At 36.6% G+C, this 26,028-nt stretch overlaps 1 protein-coding gene across 2 annotated transcripts in view; it reads right to left on the bottom strand.

Moving 5' to 3' along the window:
• Window positions 1-224: 224 nt before the first annotated feature.
• UBA6 (ubiquitin like modifier activating enzyme 6) overlaps window positions 225-26,028 on the bottom strand; it is an 84,867-nt gene continuing 59,063 nt past the window's right edge. For both annotated transcript variants that reach the window (XM_087945835.1, XM_087945836.1), the window contains 14 exons: window positions 25,228-25,333; window positions 22,983-23,072; window positions 22,741-22,821; window positions 22,320-22,448; window positions 18,242-18,293; window positions 18,098-18,161; window positions 16,813-16,882; window positions 14,700-14,771; window positions 10,576-10,693; window positions 9,211-9,404; window positions 8,931-9,058; window positions 8,030-8,117; window positions 7,677-7,771; window positions 225-2,755 (listed from right to left, as the gene is read on the bottom strand). In XM_087945835.1, the coding sequence (XP_087801961.1) occupies window positions 2,620-2,755; window positions 7,677-7,771; window positions 8,030-8,117; window positions 8,931-9,058; window positions 9,211-9,404; window positions 10,576-10,693; window positions 14,700-14,771; window positions 16,813-16,882; window positions 18,098-18,161; window positions 18,242-18,293; window positions 22,320-22,448; window positions 22,741-22,821; window positions 22,983-23,072; window positions 25,228-25,333 (1,423 nt within the window). In that variant the 3' untranslated portion in view covers window positions 225-2,619. The remainder of the gene's footprint in view (window positions 2,756-7,676; window positions 7,772-8,029; window positions 8,118-8,930; window positions 9,059-9,210; window positions 9,405-10,575; window positions 10,694-14,699; window positions 14,772-16,812; window positions 16,883-18,097; window positions 18,162-18,241; window positions 18,294-22,319; window positions 22,449-22,740; window positions 22,822-22,982; window positions 23,073-25,227; window positions 25,334-26,028) is intronic.

Genomic DNA, 26,028 nt, shown 5'->3' on the forward strand with positions numbered 1-26,028 from the left:
TTCAAGTCTAAGTAGGATGCAGGACACGTAGAATTATTCTGTTACTGCTACTATTTCAGTGTAAACAGTACTGTGATGGAACACTAAACACTAGGCCTCTAATGAAAGTGGATGATTTTGATGTATGTTAATAAAATTACATACCTGGTTCTCACTGTAAACCATCAATTATATTTTCATATTACAACATGTCCCAAAATACTGACAAAGTCATGCACACATTTTGATGTTACCTTTTTAAATTATTTAATATGAAAGACAAAAAGCAGTTTTCGTAACTGCTTATGCTGTACATTTATTTTGTATACACAAATAAAAATAATTCTTCAAAATGTATTGAAATCAATTCAGAAATAAAGCAAACTATGGAAGGATAATATAATTATACATATTTTTCTTTTAAATTGATAGCCCTATTTGAGATTACCTATGTGAGCAAAATAATCTTCAAGATTAAGTAGCTGCACCACAGGTATGGAGATTTTTTGTGTTGACGATGGCCCTTTTTTGTATTTTTCTATAAAGTAAGATCTGCAAGAAAGACTTGCAAGGAAAGATTTCTCAGTTTCAAACTGGCTGATGTATGACATCAAATGCAGTTTTGCATATGCAAATACAGTCTTGTTGCTATTTCTGATTGCTGATTAGTAACCCCAAAGAAAAATAGAAAGAGAGCACAAGACATAATCACATCCAGATTGTTAAATAAAACACAAAATTAATTTGTTTAATACATTGCTTACTATAACTTCATGCATGAAATCTTGTTTTGCTGCTTCTTAATTTTAAGCCTTTTTGAATACATCGTTATTTTCTTTCTCCAAAACTATTTCATACTAAAAACATTAAATATTTATTTGGCAAAATACAATTTAAAAAGTTTTGTATGTTTAGAATAACTCCCAAATGTTGGAGTAAGTTTGCTATGGATTCAGCTCACAGAATAACGTTTGATGCATTAAGTGTCCACTGAAACAAGGAACAATTTGCTGTCATAATTTACACAATGACAATAAAAGCAGGGGTGGAACAATATATAATGGGCAACAATTTATTGAGGTTACATACATGAAAAAATGCATTATGCTTCTGTAACACTACTTTTTCATACAAAGCTAAACCTGGATTTTTTTTTTACTCTGGGTGCTCTCCAGATGTGAATATTTCAATTCCATGAATTTCCTACCTAATATGACTATTGCAGAGGTTTTTAGGAGTTGAAACACACATTCTGGAAGCTACCTTGGTTTCAGAGTACTGAACTTAATTTTTCTTGTCCTCTGCTAATAAACTTAATGTTTAATTTTACATGTCTAAACTGTTTGCAATCAGATTCATTATAGCTGGAACATGCTTATATCCAAATACTATACAGAATCACCACATTAAATAGTGCCAAAGGAGATAATCACTTACATTTCTAGTAAGTTTAAGCCTATTGATTTTCATCTCAAGCACTGTAAGTTCCATGTTAAGTGATAGCAACAATATAAAACCTAGGGGAATTACATAAAAACAATAAACTCCTCGGCCAGAGAATGCAATAAAACAGTTCAACAACTGGATGTATTAAATCTGAATCACTCGTAATTATATAACAGTGTTGCTGCTTGTGGGTCCAATCACAAAAAAATGGTTTAGCAAGGCTTACTTTTTTGTGTGTGTGTACTAAAGCTTACTTTTCTATCAATTATCCTGTTAAGTGTTTTTTCCTAACCAAGTTCAGCAGTTCAATAATAATAATACACTAAATGTTAGAGTCTGTAGGAAAGAAATCAATGAATAGGCGGTATGTGTCTATATGTTCCTATTATTATTATGAAAGATTGAACCCCACTTTCTTTCTTTAGGACTGGGTGAGGTTTAAAACAAGTGCCCCAGTAATGGATAATGTGACTGTCAGTTAAATTCAAATTTCAAAGTTCTTTTAAATATAATATATTTCCATTAAAAGCATTAATTATTTTTTCAATTAGGATCAAATAAGTCTTCTTTATACACAGTTCTTTACAACAATATGTAAAGGACCTATGAAAATCAAATATTTAGGAAATAAATACAAATATCTGCAATTTTTCACATAATGTTGCTTTGGATGTTCTACTTCTGGTGTAAGTATAAACCAACATTACCACTTTAGTTTTTCTTATCTATCACTTATCCTATTTTATACAAAAATTGTATTTTATACAACGAAAACAGGATCAATATGCAATGGAACATTATAGGATAGATGGGTTCAGTATTATGATGCAGTGGCGAAAAACAGCAGGAAAATAAAATCATCATTTGGAACATGGTGCAGTTTCTCCAGTCTTGATTGCCACTTCACATAATGCTCAGCTCCTGTTTTCAGTGCAGATTTTTAGTTGCCTTTCAGATCTTTTGCAGATAGTAATAACATTTATTTTTTCCGCCAAAAACAGCAATATTTTCCAGCAAGCTTCAAATTTCCTTATAATGTTACAAGTTATTTTTCTGTAGGACTTCTCAGAAGAGCTCACCATCTTCCACTGTTCAATTCTGGATTAAGGCTTTGTATATAGTACCATTTATAAAAAGGAGATGGTGCCATGCTCAATTCATATGACCTACTAAGTTGTAAACAATAGACCTATCTCAGTTATTTTCATGAGCAAAATAATATCTAACTGGTGGTCCTGGCAAGTCTTCTTCACCATCTATTTCAGGAGCAAATGACACTGTGAGGTCCACATATTTCTTATTCACCACTGGCTTCACAAGTTTTTGCATCCTATGAGATATGATTGAAAAGTTTAAAAGTAACAAATACATCACAAACAAGTTCCTTGAAGGATGAGAAGACTAATTCAAGACATAATTTCTACAAATTAATATATAATATTTATTTATAATTATATTAAGGACATAAAGAATCAGAATCAATCTGAAATGTGTTAATAAGAATATGCTGTGATTGTACAATAGTTAGGGGGCATTCTTAATCTTTTCTATCAACCTTTATTTACTGACTTCTCTGAGGTAGGGATCTAACTTTCCAGATTAATTTTGCTTTTTGATAAGAAAAGGTAGTTACAAATAATCATCAACTTGTGACCATTAGTGACAGTTCAAAGTTACAATGGCACTGAAGAAAGTGATTTATGACCATTTCTCACATTTACGAATGTTGCAGAATCCCAACAGTCATGTGATCAAAAATTGGCCGCTTAGCAACTAGCATGTATTTATAACAGTCACACTGTCCTGGGGTCACAAGCAAAGTCAATGAGAAAGATTCACTTAACAACTATGTTACTAATTTAAACTGCAGTGATTCTGCTTGCTATGTATTCCTCCTCTTGATAAAGTGATATGATTTAGGATGTATGAGATGAGGAAAAAAAGATAGCTTCAAGCTCTACCTTTAATGTCCTGTGCCCTCACTTTTTTCCGAGGCCCTTGTATGTACTAGTTCTTTTTTCATATTTTCTCTTTGTCCTAAACTCTTAGCATTTATACAGATTATTAAACAACATTCAAATAAACATCCACAAAAACATTTTTTTAAAATCCAAAAACAAAACCACAAACTATAAAATAGAAAGTAAAGACAGGATTAAAAGATTAAAATCTAAGTACCTTGAATAAACAGGAAAGTGTTTTCTATCTAGGATCTAATCCATGATTTTTTATTTATTTATATTTCATTTTTCTAGAACACCCATATCTATGATTACTTCCTTCCTAATTTAAAGGAAAAAAATCTAAATTGATTATTCCCAGTGAGCAAGGATTACAGAAATCAAAAAGATGTCCAGTAGTCCTCTACTTACAACAGTTCATTTAGGGACTGGTCAAAGTTATAATGGCTCTCAAAAAATTGACTTATGACCATTTTGCATATGACACTTGGTAACTGGGTGTCTATGCAATATGTCATATTATTTTTCAGTTACAAAATAAGATGCTGACAGAATACAATCATGTGGTGGAACAATAATTTTATATCGCCCAATAATACTAAACCCATGTTTTCTGCTTAACAATGTGCATTCCACTAAACAGTCTTATCATAAAAAGCTAAAAGTGCAGTATTTGTTTTTACCATGGAAGGAGATATCCTCAAAAGGGATATTTAAAGGTGATATGCATCTGAAACTGAGAGTTCTAGAATAGTTGTCCTGACAGCAATTTGGGAAAAGGTAGAAGTTGCAGATGATACCACTCTAATGGCAAAAAGTGAAGAGGAACTAAAGAGCCTCTTGATGTGGGTGAAGAAGGAGAGTGAAAAAGTTGGCTAAAAACTCAACATTAAGAAAACTAAGATCATGGCATCCGGTCCTCTCAATTCCTGCAAACAGATAATGAAAAAATCGAGGTAGTGGCAGATTTTATTTTCCTGGGCTCCAAGATCACCGCAGATGGGGACTTCAGCCAAGAAATTAAAAGACACTTGCTCCTAGGGAAGAAAGCTGTGGCAAATCGACAGCATACTAAAAAGCAGAGACATCATCCTGCCAACAAAAGTGTGTCTAGTCAAGGCCATGGTTTTCCCAGTTGTAATGTATGGCTGTGAAAGTTGGACCATAAGAAAGGCTGAATGCCAAAGAATTGAGGCCTTTGAACTATGGTGCTGGAGAAGACTCCTGCAAGTCCCTTGGATTTCAAGGCGATCAAACCAGTCAGTCCTAGCGGAGATCAACCCTGACTGCTCTCGGAAGGCCAGATCGTGAAGATGAAACTCAAATACTTTGATCACCTGATGAGAAGGAAGGACTCACTGGAAAAGAGCCTAATGCTGGGAAAGATTGAGGGCAACAGAAGAAGAGGATGACAGAGAATGAGGTGGCTGGAAGGAGTCACTGAAGCAGTAGGCGTGAGCTTAAATCAGTGGTTTTCAACCTGTGGGTCATGACCCCTTTGGGAGTCAAACAACCCTTTCACAGGGGTCGCCTAAGACCATCAGAAAACACATATTTTCGATGGTCTTAGGAATCGAGACACTGCTCCTCTATCCGTCTCCAGGCGGGTCCGCCCACATGCAGATACGCCCAAATATGAGTACCCAGCATGATGACATCATTGCACCAACCCCATCACATACACCCCGTACAAATACAGGTATATGTGACATGGTTGGCGTCATAATGTACTTATGCGGACCAGTCACACATGTGTAGAGAGCAGCTACTGTGTAGAAAGTAGCTACTGTGTTGAAAGCAGCAGTATTGGAGGTAAAGCGACACTTCATGAATTATAATTACTGGATAAATGTAAAATCATGTACTGTAAAATCATCATCTACTGTAAAAAATAATAATTGTACCATGGGAACTTAATCTGGATGCTGATCTGTCTTTTTATATTCAGCTATGGTTGATGTGAATACTTCCCCCTTGTGATAGTAACAGGTATGTAAAAAAATAACACAGAGAATGGTAAATCATAGGAAACTTTAATGAACTCTATTGACTGACCTATGCCATGTATCATCATTTTAACGAAAATAATTTTATGGTTGGGGGTCACTACAACATGAGGAACTGTATTAAAGGGTCACGGCATTAGGAAGGTTGAGAACCACTGGCTTAAATGGACTCCAGAAGATGATAGAGGACAAAAGGCCTGGAGGAACATTGTCCATGGGGTCGTGATGGGTTGGACATGACTTCGCAACTAACAACAACAAAGAACAACTGAAGACAACTCAGCAAAAGCGGAGCTGACATTCATAGATCATTATTGGATTCTCTATGCATAAGGAAGAAATATGAGATCACCCATATGTGCTTCGGGTGGCTGTTCCAACAGGGAGACTGCAGGACACCTTGGTATCAAAAATTGATTTACAATTGACAGGCCAAAATTTAGAAAATTTAGAAAGCAATGTTTCACTGAACCTACAAAAGAAACTAGCTGAGGTTTTAAAATTTAAAAGGAAAATATAAATGACAAGCTAAGAGAGTGACCTGGATAATTTGTTTCCTACTGAATTTACAAAAGATATTTGTTAAAACCATGTAGAACTCTATATAATAGGACAAAGAAGAAATAAAGAAGAATTCAACATTTGAATAAAGTAAAGAAGTAAAAGGAAGGAACATAAAGTTTGTGCATTTGATCAAGGTGAAAATAAGATATTGTTACTTCTGGCTAACATTTTTGTACTTTCCCCTAACACCAGGTTTCAAAACATTATATTTTATGGATTGTTTATTTATAAGAGATGGGATACGAAATAAGGAGGAAAACTATTGCAGATTTAGAAAAGGTAAAGTGTTGTTAAATTTGTTTATATTTGTTGTGAATAAAGTTGCAAATCATGTATATATATTTATTTATTTTTTCTTTGATTTTCTTGCATTTTTATACTTGTTTTAATTTCTAAATTTGTATTATATTTAATTATTATAATCCAAATTGTTAATAAAAATACATACAATAGTAAAAGATCAATTAACACTGATTTTTTTTTTTTCATTTTGATCCAGAAAAAAAAGTCCATTTGAAAGATTTCAGAAGATGAATGTTCTTCCAGTTCAATAGAACAGTGTACTGATGGAAACCATGCCCCGGAGACTTACAGATAGTCCTCAACTTACAACAGTTCATTTAGTGACCATTTGAAGTTACAGTAGCTTTGAACAAAGTGATTTATGCCTGTTTTTCACACTTAAGACTTTTGCACCATCCTCATGAATCAAAATTCAGACACGTGGCAACTGATTCATTTTTATGGTGGTTGCAGTGGCCCTGGGTCATATGATCCTCTTTTGTGATCTTCTGACAAGCAAAGTCAATGGGGAAGCCAGATTCACTTAACAGTCATGTTACTAACTTAACAGCTGGAGTGATTCAACTTAATAACTGTGGCAAGAAAGGTAGTAAAATGGGGCAAAACTCACTTAACAATTGATTCAGCAACAGAAATTTTGAATTCAATTGTTGTAAGTCAAGGACTACCTGTAAAGAATCAGCCAAGTGAACCTAAAGCGGACAGTACAGAACAGTTGAATGGGTATTCAAGGGAGGTATCGTGTACAATAAAATTAAAACCAAATTTCTCCTCACCCAGCTACTAATCATGTGTTACTGATTTAATCTAAATGAGAAGCCCTGCATTTCCATGTCACTTCAGCATCTCTAGAAACTTATTATATGGTGATTAAGTGTAATAGATAGACTTTATGTAAATTAGGGTTGGAAATCAGCTAATTTTACAGATAATCAAATAACATTCCCACCAAAATGAAAACATAAACCATGTACCAGTTATGAATTATCACAACAATTCTTGAAAAAATAATCATAGAAACTGAAAATAGTGTGGAACTTTTTTCTTCTTTTTGCTTCTCACAATGAACATAACAGTTAAACTACAGAACTTCTTCAGATGGTTTTTTTCTTTTAAGATAGCATTTTCCCCACCCATTCAAACAAAGGTAATGAAAACCAGACTATATAAAATCTTATAAGGTTCTAATGTTTGATGCTAAGCAATGTTGGAACTAGAAGAAGGCCAACTTCTCTTAGCATTTAAGAGGAGTAACCCAAACAACAAAAGTTACTATTATTCCCTAGACAATACACAGAATATCAATCTATTTCAAAAAGAAATCTGCCAACATAACCAGAGTAAAACAGAATTTTTTTGATAGAAACTGAAAGTCCCTATTAATTTTTGACTTATTTGACTCCCAGTTAAAACTTACGTCAGCTTTAATCGTTTAACGTGGCCAGGCATTACAGGTACATACAACATTTTGACTCCCTGGACAACCATGATTGGTTCAATTCCGTATTTTTCCTGTAACACATACATTTAAAAAAATTCAACTGTATGAAATAGAAAATGGAGCAGAAACAAAGGGGAAAAAAACAATTCAGTGTGATCATTTTTGTTTATTTTATATAATCTTTGTTTCTTTAGTAAACATATCATAAGAAAAACTTCAGCTGATGATAACTAATGACTTAAAAGGCAGCAAAGTTTTTAATGAAATATATTAGAACATTAATAGGTCTCTCAATTATTTCTACTATATATTTTATTAAAATGTCTTACTTTGACAGTATTTATGAAGTCCAACAATGTGAAATCATCTTTCCCATGAATAGTCCATCTATCCCAGATTGTGAAAGATATTCCATTTCTGTTACAAAATAAGAATGAAAAGCATTTTTGTAAATCCCTAAAATAAGAATAAGAAATTGCCAAACTGATGTTACAGTTCAGCTTTCAAGTTGCATAGCAAAGGAAAAAAATAGTTTCATTTGTTGAATGTTAAGTTGCTGAGCTAATGTCATATTGAATTAACCCCCCAGTGTCATTGGCTAAAGTAAGTAGATAGATGGGTAGACAGGTAAGGTAGGTAAATAAGTAGGTAGATGGAAAGATATTGAGAGACAGAGAAAGTATTGCATTTATTAGAACAGTTATAGTAACAGAATATTACAACTCCCTCACTTTAACTTTACATGAATAGGGAGGAGCCTGTTTCAGGAATTTTTGCAAATTAATTTCTTGGAATTGACTTAAACCACATTTCTCTGATAGTTGGTTTTATAATAGATCTTCCCATTATCTATAAACGACATCCCCTACGCCTCCTACTTTGGGATTATTACCCATTTCTTTTAATCCAAATTTTCATTGTGCCCTGCAGTGTAATACTAAAAACACTTAGAGCTTTGTTCCATATGTAATACAGAATGTTTGGAATGTTTAGACTTCCATGCTGTCGTAACACAACTTGGTGCAAATGTTCCATTGGGACATTTTACAAAATGCTGTTCCCCCCCAAATTAGAACACAATATTGTTATATACTCTTTGTATTTCCTGTCTGGTAGGAGGTGATATTCTAAAATATTAATTTTGCTCAGTTACATAATACTTAATGTATACAGAGATTTCATTAGAAAATTGCATATTCAAAATATATCCTGTTTGATATCTTAATTTACCTTATTTCTGTTTTTCTAACTGCAGCTGTTTCTGTAAAGACAATTATTGGAATGGCCAAGTTGAAAAAACAGTTCTTATATGCTTGAAATGGACAGGCACCCACTACTTTGATCAATTCCAAAGCCACCTAGAGAAGAAAAATAAAGGAATATAAAAACAGGGAAAACTGACATATTTTATCTAAAATACAACTAAAATAACATTGGATGTGTGCAACATACATAATGATCTACAAACTTGTGTATTTTTGTATTTGAATAAAAATGCAGTCTTACTCACCAAGCCAGATACAGCTGCTGTAGAAGTTGCAATCGCAGGGATAATTTTTCCAGCGATACGTTTTGTTTTCAATCTATCTGCGGGTTCAATGTTATACATTTTTGCACGCAAATTGGAAGCTGCTGTAATAAAATCTACGTGGCCATTACTGTCGTCATCTTTTTCAAAGTTAAGTTCCTTCATCTGTAAATCACCTAATCAGAAACAAAATTTCTTTATTAATTCATAATTATTATTTTTTATTTTAATTTTCCTTAAGGAAAATTTTGTTTATACTAATAGTATTTGAAAAGCCATAAAATGGGAAATTATTAGAAATATTAATCAGCTGCAGAAAACTCCTTCTGGAATAAGGAGACAATTTAATAAAATGAAGGTATCTTTCAGCAAAAAGGAATAGGTTGGAATCAACCATATTTTAAAAACAGTATACTTATAGAAAGAAGAACAAAACAAAACAAAATTGGACCATACCACATCAAGAAGCAACATATCTATTTTTCTATACAGATCCACATTTTCATTAATGTAGAATAGTTAAAAACTTACTAAAAAGTTGATATGCATCCTGAAGTCTTAGGAAAAGCAAAATTACACATCTAACAAAACATAATATAGTCAAAGAAATTTAATTTGCTTAGCTGTCCTTTTGAAAAAAATAGGTTTATAATTTGAAAGAGTCCTTTATATTGTTTTGATTTTCTTATAGAGTGTATCATTCAGATTTCACGGTTGCGACAACTGTATGCAGTACTATGTGCTGGTAAATGTTTAAGAACCGGTTTCGTCAGTTCCATTATTGCCATCACACCAAGCCATTAGCCAGAATACAGAAAAGTCTGTGCTTCATTTTTGAGGCAGCCATATTTGTACAAAGACATATAATAAAGCATTCTATATAGCAATAAGATTAATTGATCAATCAATAAAACTAATATATATGGAGTGCCTTAAAAACCTTCATAAGAGTTTAACCTGACTATTAATTAATGCTGATTTTATGGAAATCAGAAATCTTTTACTTGTCACAGTACTAATGATTAACTTTCAAGTACTAAAGCTTTGCTAGATTTCTTAATGAGAGCTTGCCCTCCAGTAAATTATTTAAATAAGCTAAATTGTGTACCATATCTAAAGTCAAATCCCCTCTGACCTGACATTCAAACATCATATAAAATCTCTTTTGTGAAAATCTTTTGCTCTCTTCCTTTTCATTGTGGTTCTTTTTTCCCTCTATATATTTATCAATTGTTTGATTATATCTTGATGTAAATTTAATATAATTGTTTTTAATGTATATGTACTATTGAGTGGATCAATCTGATTAAAAGCCAGTTTTCTATATTTCTAATAATTGATACTAACTTTTTGTAGCTTTGTTGGCCAAGATTGCACTCTCCAATTGAAGAAGAGCATTTCTTTCATCCTCACTGCTTACAGGAATAGGATCTGGTTTCCGTACTGCTTCATCTGTTTGTACAACCTATAAACATTAACAACAAATAGTACCACAAATATTTTATTTAAATTAATTGAGAAAAAGATTGCACCTTATTATAAAATATAAAAATAAAGCATTAGGGAAAAATACAATTTTTCATTGCAGTATAATTTAAAGTAGCACATTTTGGGATTGAGACCAACCACACTTAGACTGAGAAGATAAATATAAAAAGCAGCAGATTGGTACATTATGCCTAAAAACCACATACCAAAATGATGATACAAGCTTTAGGGAAGACTTGGTTATACAGTAATTCTCGACTTACTACTTTAATGGAGCCTGCAAATGGAGTGAGAGATCTACCTGCTGAAAGAGGACAGACACCTCCTCTTCATGTGGAGAACCAATGTTTACCAAGCCTCTTGGATAACAAAATACTGCTTGCCAAAGAGGTGGAGTCTTTCCTTCAGGCAATAATTTTGCTCTCAGTGAAGCTAAATAAAGAAGTCCTTCCATGAGGGATCTTTTTCATCAAGTCTCGCTGAGAGCAAAATGCATACAAGCTTCCTTTTTCTGTCAAAGATAGCTAGTTCCTCTTTCCACATATGAGCTTCTTAGTCCAGCACAAGGCTGTCTGTGCTGGAGAAAGAAAGAAACAGAGCTTTCATTCTCTGGCACAGACAACTGACTCCCTTCCCCACTGTACATTAGCCCAGGAATCGCAACCCCAGGTCTGTGGACCAGCACTGGGCCACAGCATGCCAGAAACCAGGCCACACAAATAAGCGAAGCCCCATCTGTGAAATGCAAGGAGCTATGCAAACCCATGCCCCCACCAGTCCACAGAAAAACCTCTCTCCACAGAACCAAACCTTGGTGCCAAAAGGTTGGAAGCCACTGCATTAGCCTGTATAGCATTTAGAAACACTGTATTTGCTAATTTTCTGGTTTGAAAGCCATTTCATGAAATCTTTCTAAAAGGTTAGACAGCTGCCTAACAACTTTGACATCAACACACAGTGGAAAGCCAAATGGACTGCTGAACACCCATTTACAGGCAGTTATGTAGATGACCCTACACAAGAGGTACCAGGTTTTGACTTTCCTCGCCAGCATTGGTCAACTCTGAACAGGATCTGAATCCAACATGGTATCTGCCAGGACTCATTGTTTAAGTGGGGTCTTGTAACCCTCAGTGTGACTGTGGTGCTCCTTGACAAAATTCCCATTACATTGTGTCCGAATGTCCATCAAGAGCTTACACCGGCTCAATGTCTGATTTTTTTCAACATAGACCACCCTATCCTTGAATGGCTGGGTGGTCTGGACATTAACATTTGAACCGCTATAAATCCATGTTTTTGCTGTACGATAAATAAAAAATAATTTCTAAAAGGTGAGAAAGCTTTTTTCAGCCAGAATTTTTGAAAATAAGAGGGCTGCTTGGCGGAGGGACACTGGCTGGAAAAGTCCATGACAAAATCAAAAAAGGGATTTTAGCCTGGTGCACTTTTTATTTATTTTATTTATTAAACAAATCTATATATCTGCCCAAATGACATATGTGACTCCAGACAGCGCAGTCTAAAATGCATCTTGGCTTTGGCTACAGACATTTTAAACCAGCATCTTTGCTTAATAATAGGGCTGTATCAGAGCAAAATCAAACTGGCTGGCAACCCTTCAGCTTTCAATAAGGCTGGCTGAAAATGTCTGTCCTAAAATGGGTTGCATGGGACCCTTTTTCAGTCAGCCCTCAAAAACCAGAGGGACTCCTGCAGCAGTGAATTGCTAGCTTCTCTGCTGGTATCCCTATTGACTTTCTGAGGAAGCCAGCAGGGAAGATTGCAAATGATCACAGAGGGCTTGGCAACTTGTTGTAAGCGTAAACAGGTTGTCAAAAGCCCAGATCGCAATCATGTAACCAAGGGGGGCATTACTTTGAATCACAGTCATAAGTCCCTTTATTAAGCTGAACAATTACAAAATTGAGAAGTGCCTGCTTTGTGATTTTTATAAATGTGCAAAGTATGTAGATATGTTCTCTCTCTCTCTCTCTCTCTCTCTCTCTCTCTCTCTCTCTCTCTCTCACACACACACACACACACACACACACACACAGTCTGTATCTAACTTAAATGGCTGCCTAACTTAAGAACTATGGGTGGCTCACACAGCAAGATTTGTCAGCAAGTTATGGCCCTCACAGTATCACTGCAGTCATGTGACCGTGATTTAGATTCTGGCTACTGACTCACACTTACAAAGGTTGCAACATCCATGGATATATGATTACCATTTACAACTTTCTCTACAGGCTTCCTACAAGTAAAGTCAATAGGGAAGATAATAGGGAACATTCCAAGTCATTCTGGTTAGCACCTTTAGCCTTTTTGCATTCACATGCCACCACTCTGCCCATACCCCAGACTTCCTGTGGTCATGCCACACCATTCATTCTCTGGCTTTTCTATATGCCCACTGTGATGTCCTTGCCTGCACTCCCAGCATGCCACTCACCCCACCATCTTAGACTTGCACTCTATTGTCTACACATTCAGCCTTCTTACACTCAGATGCAAACTGTACCCAGCCTCCCAAGTTTTCCCCCAACTTATGCATGTCCTGCACTGGCCCTCCCAAGGTCTTCCCAACCCCCACTCCACTCCATTCCACTCCACTCATACCTCTGGGTTTCTTGCCTGAGAATCTTAATAATTTACACCTCTTGTCCCAATCCCAGCCACTGTTATTACTCTTGGGGTTATAACAGTGGTTGGGACTGACTGGAATGTTGTTGCTGTGGTTACATGATGTCATGCTTTATGATTGAATCACTTAGCAATGACAATCACAATCTCAATTGCCATCAGAAGGACTATTTGTAATGGAAGAAGTCAGAGACTTGTTCCTTGCCTTTTAACACCTGTTGTTCCTGAAGGTTCTATCTGTTCCATTTTCTCAGGTTTTTCAGGTTTCTTATTCAACTAACTGTAGCTGAACTTTTGTGGATCACAGGTTTTTCCACTAAAAAGAATGACTGAGGCTTTCAGGTATCCTTTTCCTTCCTTTGATGTTTTCCCCCCCTTTATTTCCAGAATTCTACTAAGGATACTCACCCAAGTTAATTTATTCTATGTTCAGCACAATTTATTTCAAGATAACTGGCATTTATTCTATCTATCTATCTATCTATCTATCTATCTATCTATCTATCTATCTATCTATCTATCTATCCATCCATCCATCCATCCATCCATCCATCCATCCATCCATCCATCAATCTACCATGTTTCCCCAAAAATGAGATCTGGTTGTATTTTCTTTTGGGTCCCAAAATAAACACCAAGTCTTATTTCCAAGGGATGCCTCACTTGCTTATCTTAGGACCAATGCAGCCAGGCCTCCCACAGCTTGATACCTATCATGCCACTGCCCAACTTCTTCACCACTTTCAGTCGTTCGCGATGAGACACCACATGGGTCATTGTGCTGGTGTCACTGTTCGCAGCAGGAGGCTGTGTGGCACATCACACCAGTGCTGCCGCTCACAGCAGAAGATTGTGTGGTGTGGTGTGCCATTGTATGCGCGAGTGGCAGCACCAGCACAATGTGCCATATGGCCTTCTGATGCAAGCGGCAGCACCAGCAGAAGTCACATAGCATCTGGCTGCAAGCAGCCGAAAAAGTCGGGCAGCAGTGTGACAGGTGTAAGGGCGTGGAAAGCCTGGCAGCAACGGTCCTAAGGTAAGCAGGTGCAGGGCATGTGGGGCAGCTCCACCCCACCCTAGCTTGCTTTTACACATGCACATTGCTCCACCTTGTACAACCAGACGGCGGGATGGAATGGGCAGGGTCTTAACTAAGGCTTATTTGGGAGGACTAATATTATATTATGTGCACATGTAAAAATCAAGCTAGGGCTTATTTTTTTGAATAGGTCTTATTTTCTGGGAAACACGGTATCTGTCTATCTTTCTATCTCTGTCCATCCATCCACTATCCTAGGCAATAATCAGAAAAATTATTCAACAGTTGAACTTACTTTGTTAGAAGGTCGAAACTCCTGAATCTTTAACCCAGAAATTATCTTGAAAATAGTGTCTTGTGCTATATCCTATATTTTATTTTTAAAAAACCAATAATTATTAATTGCATGAAACAGGCACTCTTCAAAGTTATTTCACTTCTCACTCCACTCCAAAACAAGGAAATCAACCAGCAAAACAATTTATAAATACAGTTTAGCATGAAATGTTAGAGATAATTTCCTGAGTGTGTTTATCAAAATATGACTGATAATGTTTCCTAGACAATATTTCTTTCACACATATAATTGATCAGAATTATATTGTAAGATAAATAAAACCTGGAAAACAGAGTATTAGGAAGGATAATTCAGATAAAATGAAATGGGAAAATATTCAATTCAGAAGACTTATTTAAAACACCAGTTATGAGGATTTTTATTTCTTTAAATCCAGCTAGACACTGGATTTACAAGTCCCCACCCCCGTTTCTTGACTTTTCAAATTACTCTGAAAAACTAACAAAAACAGATTACAGGTACTCCTTGAGTTATGACCCTAATAGAGACTGCCCATTAGGGTTGAAAATTGGGACAATATTAAATGAGCTGCCTCAAGTAATGACCAGCTCTCCCTGCTTTCCCTAGTGCATTTCCCGAGGAGATCCTGGGAGGCCTAGTGGGCATCAGCCTGCCTGCTTCTGGCTTGTCTAGGCCTTCCCCATCCTGCAAGCAGCCTGCAGCACAGATAACTGTCTTGTCAGGGAGAAACAATGGGGAAAAAATACTGGTTGCTCCTGTCTTTCCTAATTCTGTCCCTGCCTTTCTCCTAACAAGGTGCCCTGCATTCTGGGGCAAAAAAAGGATAAGTTACCTAGCCTTTCAGAGCTTTCTGCTCCAATTAGCTGGCCAGCAGGAGGTTGCAAAGCTCTCCTGCCTCTTGCCTGGCTTTGGGAAGCCAGTCCTTCTGTAAAAGGCAGCTTCAGAACTAGTTTCCTAAAATCTTTCCCTTGTTTAATACCATCCTTCCCTCAGAACACCACATTCCAATTTTAAAAAAAAGCTGGGAGACTTGACACTCCCCCCAAATTATGTACTAAAACTAAATTCCCCCTTTGCTTTCCAATCTCTATCTTTTTAAAAATACTTTATCTCTAAGCTGAAAAGTACAGGTATAAAATAAGCAAAGAAATAAAACCTTTCTGTAACATTTTCCCTTGAGCATCGTCTCCAAAAGTTATTCAACAAAATGGAGGATTCTGGGTGTTCAAAGCTTCAAGTCTCCAGAGGAAGGCAGTCCAGTCTTTAAGTATTAGCTGGGCTCTAAATCAGATGGACAGCTAAAGTTTCAAAGACCCAGCATACTCCATTTTGAGGCACAAATCTCTAGTCAAGTAATTTTGGAGATGATTTTTTTTCTTCCAGTTCTAGAGAAAAAGCTGAAGAAATATTTTCTCTCCTTTGTTGCTTTGTTCCTCTACTCTTCAGTCTGGAGTCAAGCTAAGGTTTTTAAAAGAGATTGGAGAAGAGAGGGAGAGGTTAGTTTTAAGAACTAATTGGTGTAAGGGGGAGAGCAATAAGTCCACCTTCCCACCTTGGTTTTTTGTTTGCTTTTTGTTTTTGAAGAAATGTGACTTTTTGGGGAAAGAAGGGAGTTAAATAAGGGAAAGCTTTTGGGAAGCTTATCCTGAAGCTGCTTTTTATGCAAGGTCTGGCTTTCTAAAGCCAGGCCAGAGGCAGGAGACATTCAGTCTCCTGCTGACCAGTTGGTAGGGGTCAGCTAAATGGCACAGAAAGCTTTGACAGCAGCTGTCATTTTAGCAAGGAATTATCAAGGCCCCAAAAATGATAGCTGCTTCCAGGAGGTATGGGGAGGCTTGGGGAGACACCCAAAAACTGCAGGAATGACAGGATGGGGGTGGGGGGAAGAGAAGTGGGAAGTGCTACAGCATGCCAGTGGTCTGTCAAAAGGGTGAATCGCCACAGTACCATTGCAGCTGTTGTAACTTTGAAACAGGGTCATATATAGTTTTAGGGTGTCAGTCATAACTTTTAATTGTTGTTAAGTGGCCTGTTATTTCTCAAGGACTACCTGTAGTACAAATACAGCATCAGCTATTTGAAGGTTTACCTTTTCTGTAAAAGAGATACAATAAATTGTTGCAAACAGTTTTGCTGTACTCAGTATGAAACTGTAATGCCTAAAGAAAAAGGAGAGAGAGATTGTAGGAAAGTAAAACAAAAAGTTTCTACAATCAAGTTTATGGCAAACTGCATTTAACTGAATCTCATCAAATCAGATTCTTTTGGAGAAAATAATTGATGCTCTTAAACATAGCAGAGTGTTCTGTGAGAATGTTCAGAATCAACTGAGGCTTTCCTAAAGCTATGACAGCCCTTTGAAGTCTGTAGAAAGTCACAGTGTATATCTAGAAATATAATTTGTGGGACTTATTTTTGAATCAAAGGTATTATTTCATTGTAGTTCTCCAATTGTAATGTTCTGGAAAAAGAATATTGAATTCTTAGAGGCAGTGTTTTTCTAACATTTCTAGACATCAAGTGTAATATGTTTCACCAAAGGAAAACTTTTTTTTAATTTTTGGTTAAAAAAAAAGAGAGCGGGGGGATAGAAAGAGAGAGAGAGAAAGAGAGCATTTATCTTTGGGTTTGTAAATGTTGTTACCCCTCCTTGTTATCCTTCCAACCAACCCTTCAATCTTTTTCTTTGCTTCTCCCTTTCAGTCCATTAATTTATATTTAGAAGCTTGAAATGATTATAAAGCACTATTATGCCAGAGCAAGTATTCAGGATGCTACACCACCTCCGTTAAATAAAGCAAAAATAAGAATTATTAGCCCAAAGCTAATTGTTACTGGCTGTAAAAATCCAAATAAAGAACTCGGAATTCCCATATCTTGATAGGATTTGGAAACAAAAGGTGCACCTTTTCCAATGGACATATGACAAAATACGGAGCAAGTTCTTGAAGCAATGAGACATTTGGGGAGTTGGAAGTATCAGGAAACAGTATCTTGGATCTAGAATTCAAATTCTCATTTTGATATAAATGCAAACCAAATTTAGGCATGAATTTTCATTGAAATATTTCTAAAATTAGCACTTTCATGTGGTTGGCACATGTAAAAATATATGTTTTAAAAGTTACTGAATGACGCATTCAGAGATAACACCAAACAAGTATAGTAAAAAAAAAAAAAGCAATTCAGTCACACATGTATACATCAAAAGGTTTTATTACAGGACTTAGAGCTTATTCTTAGTCATAAAAGATCTTCTGATACCATATTTGTATAGAAATACCAATATATAAACTAGTTCTATAAGTCCATAGATATCAGTAAGTATTTTGTCAATTACAATAACAATATATAAAAAAAAGAAATTTACTTACAAAGGGTCATTAAAATCAAACTGAATTGGAAAAGGTGGCCTTTTGGGTGATTGCCAAAACAAACCTGTCAATTCAAAGAAAAACAAATTAATTGCTAAAAACAGCAAAATTAAATTTGGTATAATATAAAATTACTGCACTTACTGCCATCTTTTAATCGTGTATCAATAGGAAATGAATGCAGTAACTGAAGAGCCTAAGTAAAAAAATAGAGAGCATAGTTCAATGAGCACATATACATTCGTTAATGAAAACATGGTGCATGTAAACTATTCTAAAGTCTATCAGATAAGAAAGTGCAATTAGATACACAACACAGGACTTCTATTTTCAAATTCTTCCCTTGGAAAATTTATTATGAACTAATATTCAAATAGTAATTACTATAAAGTAGGTGTGTCCAACTTTTGGCTTGTTTAGGCCACACTGTGTCTTTGAAGAGCAATTTGTCTTGGATCACATATAAAATATTCTTATTATCATGAATCAGGGGTTTCAAAGTAGGGTACCACGGGTTCGGTGGGCATGGCTTGGTGGCCGTGCTTTGCGTGTGCATGCCAAATATGCACTTTGCGCATGTGCAGAGGCTTTCCAACTCACCTCCTGCAATCCTGCACTCTCCCTATAGCTTTAGCAGCTGATGCGCGGCAATCTGCTGTGCTGCGCAAAGCAGCTGCCCTTCAAAAGCAGGGAATAAAGGTCAGTATGGGAGCCCAGGTGGGCAGGTGAGCTCAACAACAGCTCCTTAGATAGAACCAATTCAGTCTCTGCTGATCTTCGGCAATACCGGTACACCAGAACCAGGCCAAACCGGTACAATAGCACCACTGTCATGAATATGAATAACAAACTTCCTTTAAGTTTTGAAGTCTTGTGGAGCTGCGTTACTAGGGATTCCAGGATATCAGGAGCCATCTTGCCCCAATGGGATTGAAACATCCATTTAGTCTAGCAGATGGGACTTGCCATGAATCTCATTTGTCAAGGAATTTTGGTTGGTTCCCACTATGGCCTCCACCCTTTGGAACAATTTAATATTGGAAATGAAATCTGCCCCCAACCTTTTGGCCTTCCTGGAGGGCCTTAAAACCTGGCTCTTCTGGTTGGTTTGGGGTCAGCACCTTCACTTTGTCACAAGAGGTGGCTGATGAGATAAGAGAAAAGACTTCTCCCTTATGCCATCTATACTCCTGGTTTTTAGTCCCCATTTAAGTTTCATTTATTTTCACTGTATATTTTATCTCTTTTTAATCTGTCTAGAATTGTTGCAACAGTAAGACAAGTGGCATTTAAATTTAATAAATAAATAAGAGAATACAAATGTAGAAATACATATAAATACATAAAATAAAAAGGGGTTATTTATTTATTTTTCATATTTTTGAAATGCCCCATCTTCCTCAAAGAGGGACTCTGGGATATGTAAAATTAAAATATAAGAACAGTAGGTGAAAATTAAATTTTTAGAATTCAAATTTTTGGAGGGGGCGACAATGACTCTTCAATTTCCAATAATTTCTATTTATTGCTTAGCATAGAAGTTACAGATAGTCTGTTATTAATTTGATCACTTTTTAATCCAAACTTCAATTTACTAACCTGAACCAATTTTATACTTTAACAAGGCTATGAGTAAAGGACCACGACTATTGAAAAATAGTAATTGAATCAAATGAATACATAATCAGGCTAGATGTAGACTATAAATATTGCTTGAGTTGATAGTCTAAAACAAAAATTTGGACTAAAGAATTTGTTTTTGGCTTCTTCCTGTATTAAATTAGATTTGATCAAATTTCATTTATTTCAAAAGTTGGCACTAACTTTAACTGGTTTTACAACACATTAGTAAAATCAACACAGATTATTTTATAACCCCTGTTAAAGTTCACAAAGAGGGAAGTGTACAGTTGAACTGTTAACTAACAATTATTTCAGTTTTAAAAAAAAGCCTTTTTTTAATTGGTAGTTGTGCATCCAGAATCCCATTCATGGATCATGGCCTCAAAATCCTACAAACTAGGCTTCAGCAATATGTAAACTGAGAACTATTAGAAGTACAAGCTGGATTTAAAAGAGGAACTAAAGATCAAATTGTCAACATTTGCTGGGCTATGCCAAAAGAAGGGAGTTTAAAAAAAAATCTACCTTTACTTCTTTGACTAAGCTAAAGTCTTTGATTGTTTAGATCAGTGGTCCCCAACCTTTTTTGTACCAGGGACCGGTTTCAAGCAGAAACATTTTTTCAAGGACCGGGGGATCGAGTTTGGTAGTTTGCTTGCAGACGTTTCATTACCTGACTAGGTAACATCTGATGTTGTTACCTAGTCGGGTAATAAAATGTCTGCCAGCAAACCACCAAGTTCAGGGAGCGCCTCGGCCCTGCCTCCCTCAGCCCCATCCCTCAGGTGTCTCCCTCCCTCAGGTGTCTCCTTCCCTCCCTCCCTCAGGTGTCTGCCTCGTTCCTCTCTCAGTCACTCTATCGCTCCTACAGCAGCCCAGGAAGAAACTGCTTCAAAGAAGCCGGGGTGGGGGGTGGGGTGGCTTTTCCTGTCGCCACAGCTTCCCGAGCGCCCGTTTCACCCCCACCCGCCCGCCCGCCCGCTCGGCAGTTCAATCCACAGTGCTCCGTTCTGCCTGCCTGCCTGCCTGCCTTCTTCGTTCGGAGCAGCTTCAGCTGATAAAAAGAGGCGAATAGTTATTATTCTCAGCCGAAGCTGCTCCCAAACAACCAGACAGGCAGGCAGGCAGAACGGAGCACTGTGGATTGAACCGCTGAGCGAGCGGCGGCGGGTGGTGTGAAACGGCGCTCGGGAAGCTGCGGCGACAGGAAAGCCACCCCGGCTTCTTTGAAGCAGTTTCTTCCTGGGCTGGTGGAGGAGCGAAAGCGACTGAGAGAGCTGAGCCAGAGAGCAGGACAGGCTTCGGTTGCTTCCTCCCTCCCCTTCTTTCATTTGTGTCCTTGATCCCGATCCCAGCAGCATTCACCGAAGGCGAAGAAAGCCGCCATTTTTAAAAAATTTTTTTCTTTGCGGCCCGGTAAAGAGTGCTCCACGGCCCGGTACCGGTCCGCGGCCCGGTGGTTGGGGACCCCTGGTTTAGATCACAACAAGCTGTAGAAACTTGTATGGTGATCAAGAAGCAACAATTAGAACTAGACATGGAACTGATTAGTTCAAAATAGGGAAAGGAGTACAACATAGCTGTATATATTGTTGTCCTACTTATTTAATTATATGCAGAGTACATGGTGCAGAAAGCTGTGTTGACTGAATCACAAGAAATAATTAATATTGCTGGAAGAAATATCAACGACCTCAGATATGCAGATGGTATCACTCTTATGGCAGAAAATGAAGAGAAACTAAAGAGTCTCTTGATAAGAATGAAAGAGGAGCATGCAAAAGTGGCTTGAAACTCAACATTTTAATAAAAACTAAAATCATGGCATCTAGTCCCATCATTTCCTAGCAAATAGAAGGGGAAGAAATGACGCAGTGATAGATTTTATTTTTGGGGGCTCCAAGATCATTGCAAATAGCGACTTCACCCATGAAATTAAAAGACACTGATCCTTGACAACAAATGCCAATATAGTCATGACCAGCAGTCCCCAATCTTTTTTGGCAGCAGAAACTGGTTTCAGAGAAGACATGTACATGCATGACATAGCAAAAGTGAATCAGACATAGGCTTGCCTTTTTGGCTTCTAGTGATGTTTCTGGTTTTATACAGTTCAGCACCACTCTGTTAATTGCTATCGCTATCCATGAATCAAAGATTACTCTCTTTCCTCTTGAGGTCCAATGTATACATTGTTAGCAGAATTGCAAAGTTTATAGATGAGGCAATTCAGGTAAGAATCCATTATATTGAACAGATCAGGATATTGTGTATTATTTGAACACTGACTTTGTATTTAGCACATATATATTTTATTCTATTTCTTTTTGCCTATTTCATCTTAGAAAATATTGTATTTTACCATTGATTAGCTTGACAACTAAGTAATTAAATAATAAACTATATATATATCAATGCATTATTTTAGAAAGCATATTTTAAAAATGATAGCATAAAATCATTTTAAATAAATAAATAAATAAATAAATAAATAATCTGCTTAATTTATGTACAAACAAATAAAAGAGGTACTTTTAATAAATGTAATCTTACCTATTTTTATCACTTGTTATTAATAAAATAAGTAAAACATTCATACCTTATGATTAAAGTACTTCTCAAATTTTAATCTTGCCAATTCAACACATTGGGACCAGTTTCTTGGTCTTCTACCCAGGCACTTAATCACTTGGAAAGAGCCTTCTAAACTTTCCCCAGATTTTATTCTCTAGAAAACATAAAAACAAGCCTTGAACATAGGTCACAAATTACATGTAATTAAAACAAATGTATTTCCACAGTATATGTTAATACAAAATTATAATCAGTAATAAACATGCAAGATAATAACCAAACCTCTGCAGAGCTTTTTGGGAAAATACAAATATGTGCTACAGATTTAATTATATTAAACAATTAATATTCAGTCAAATATGTAAAACTTATTACATAAAATTTACTTATTAAATGGCAAACACAGTAATTCCACATGTAATTTCTATCATAATTTAGAATATCACCTGCAACACTTCTTCTGCTGATGGATAGGTTTGCCAGAACTTGTTAAACAGGGAAGGCTTATGTGAAAAAGCACTTTCAAACTAAAAAAAAATAAAAAATCAAATGTTATAAGAAAATACTACTGCATATTACCCATTTTCTTGATAGAAAAAGAAACCAGGATTGCAATTCATTTCTACTTTTTCTTCCTTTCAATGGAACTCGTCTAATTTGAATGTATCATCCTCATGCTAAAATTTACCTTGTCTCTTGCCCACTGTATTGTGTGTTCAGTAGCAGCTGGAAAAGACTTTATTGTGCAAAATGGTATTTCTTCTTCAGGTGGATCTCGCTGAATATAAAAAAAAGTACACACAAAAAAGATTGTATAGACACAGATACAAATACACTATGATTTTGTATTTCATCTCTAATTCAGCCTGGATTAAATGGAGTTAATTTTTAAATATATACATACAGGAGCCAATTTTCTTTCAAATCAATATACTGTTTCACATTGGACGTTAAGAGTTATTTCAATAAGATAAAATTAAAACAGTGACAGTGAGAACAATCAATAAGTGGAAAAGCTTGCCTCCAGAATTTGTGGGTATTCTATACTGGATGAATTCAAGAAAAGATTGGAGAAGCCATTTTTCTGGAATGGTAAAGATTCTCTTGAGTGGGGGATGGACTAGAACAGCGGTTGCCAACTGGTGGGCCGTGAGAAAATTTTGGTGAGCTGCAGAGAAATCTCACCCCCAGAGCACCCCCCAAAGCAATTAATCCAGACTGCACAGAAACACAAGGCTACGCAGCCCACATGGCCCACAGGAACCCTCCCCGCCCATTCACTCCTTACATGGCAAACTTGCCTGCTAAATTGCTATTTTTCCTTTTTCTGACCATCATCTATTCTGCTGTGCTGGGAGATTTAGATTAGCTAGGAAGCAGGAAATGGTTGTATTTCTTACTTTCTAGCTAGTCTTTAGATCTTTGGTTCTGCTTTTAAGCACAGCCAAACCTCCCTTAGGACTGAAGGTTCTATTATTCAGTGCAGACTCACGGCAAGCAAATTTTAAAGACTGAGCTAGCCAATGGCAGATAGATAGATCACTAAATGACTCTGTGAGCAACTCAATCTGCCTGCCTGCTTTGCCTGATTTTGGGTAAAAGTTGCTCTTTTTTTATTAAAATTTCAATATTTATATAAATATTTATAATATTTACATACAAGCCATGCCCAGCCAGTCACATGACCACCAAGCCACACCCACAAATAAGGCCATGCCCATAGAACCGGTTAGTGGTCCCTGGGATTTAAAATTATGAGTTTGGTGGTCCCTGAAGTCCAAAAGAGACCCATGGACTAGAACAGTGGTCCCCAACCTTTTTTGTACCAGGGACCGGTTTCAAGCAGAAAATTTTGCAAGGACCGGGGGAGAGAGAAGGAGGGGGGCTTTTCCTGTCGCCGCAGCTATTCCGAACGCCCGTTTCACCCCACCCCCCCCCCCGCCCGCTTCAATCCACAGTGTCCCGTTCTGCCTGCCTGCCTGCCTGCCTTAGTTTCTGGTTGTTTGGGAGCAGCTTCGGCTGAGAATAATAACTATTCGCTCTTTTACTCAGCCGAAGCTGTTCCGATTCAACCATTAACGAAGGCAGGCAGGCAGGCAGAACGGAGCACTGGGTTGAATCCCAGCGCGTGCGCGCTGTGAGCGAGCGGGCGGGCGGACGGTGGGGTGGGGGAGAAACGGGCGCTCGGCGACAGGAAAAGCCCCCTGCTTCTTTTGAAGCAGTTTCTTCCTGTGCTGGTGGAGGAGCGAGAGAGAGACTGAGAGAGCTGACCCAGAGAGAAGGACAGGCTTCGGTTGCTTCCTCCCTCCCCTTCTTTCATTTGTGTCCTTGATCCCTGATCCCAGCAGCATTCACCGAAGGTGAAGAAAGCCGCCATTTTTTAAAAAAAAATTCTTTGCGGCCCGGTAGAGAGTGCTCCACGGCCCGGTACCGGTCCGCGGCCCGGTGGTTGGGGACCCCTGGACTAGAAGACCTCCAAGGTTTCTTCCAACCCCGATATTCTATGTTCTAAGTAAATCATCTTAGCAATGAGATCAGAATGCCTTAACAAGTAAATTATATTTTCAAAGACAACTAACGTTTATGGAAACCATAAATACCAACATGGATGGGCAAAGAAAAATTGAATAGTGAAATACTTTACCTTAAATCAACAACCATTCTTCTTACTATATGGTTTAGTCCTCAATTATTTTAGATATCAATTATAGTATTGTAATAGTTTGCTTTTAGGTTTTGAGTATGTCTTAAAATGGTTTCCGAAAGCCAAAGAATTTGACATGTTGAAAAATACTTTGATCTTATATACAAAATCTATACAAATATCTAATGTCAGTTGATTTCTAAAGCATGAAAAGTTTATATATTTCAAAAGAGGTCAAATACGAATTATCTTCTCCAATGTAAAGGAAATCATTTTTATGGCCACTTACATGACTATTATAAGATTCTGTTAGATGGGGCACAATGACTTCTGTATGCCCTTTGGTTCCCATTGTTCCAGAATCTAAGAGAGGACGTAAGCTTGCTAGGCAACGACTTCACAATAAAAGCAAAGAATAAAATTATTTTTATTGATTCATAATACAACACAAGAAAGAAAAATAATATGATGTGAGTTGACAACTCATTTCAGACTATCTGACTGAAAAGAGAAAAAGAGAGCAACTAATTATAGATCACCACATTGAATCAGATAATTGGATACATTTATTATTATAACTACGTATATCTTGATTTTGATAGCCAAATGTGTCATTAGATTCTGCCCCAGCACACTCAGCCCCAATTAAACAACCAAGAGGAAGGGAAGACAATTTTAAGTATGATATATTGGGAACATTTCAGAATAGAAATGTTTTTCTCTATTCAAAAGAGGAAACTGGTTAAAACCTTGGAATTTTCTTTTATAATTAGCACAACAAAGAAAAGTACAAAGAAAAAGTTGATTGGATAAAATAAAACATCCTGCATAAAAAATCAGTTACATTAAGCTTAACATGTTACATGTTAACATCATACAATATTAAACATGATCATTTAAATGAGTTTTAGCATACTGGTAAGTGGGGATTTCAGAATGTTAATTAAGAAAAATCTTAGAGTCCATGAAGAGAGAAACCAGATGTTATTAACCCTGCAGGAGCTCTTTCTTTTACAATTGAAAAAGTGAAGCTATCTTGTTATCTATATACACTCGTTTTAGTTTTCAAGCATGGGGAAGTGAAAGTAAT

This window comes from Notechis scutatus, chromosome Z (genome assembly GCF_049901735.1).
Source record: "Notechis scutatus isolate UNSWTSFEM ecotype Mainland chromosome Z, rNotScu1.2, whole genome shotgun sequence".
Classification (NCBI taxonomy): Eukaryota; Metazoa; Chordata; class Lepidosauria; order Squamata; family Elapidae; genus Notechis; species Notechis scutatus.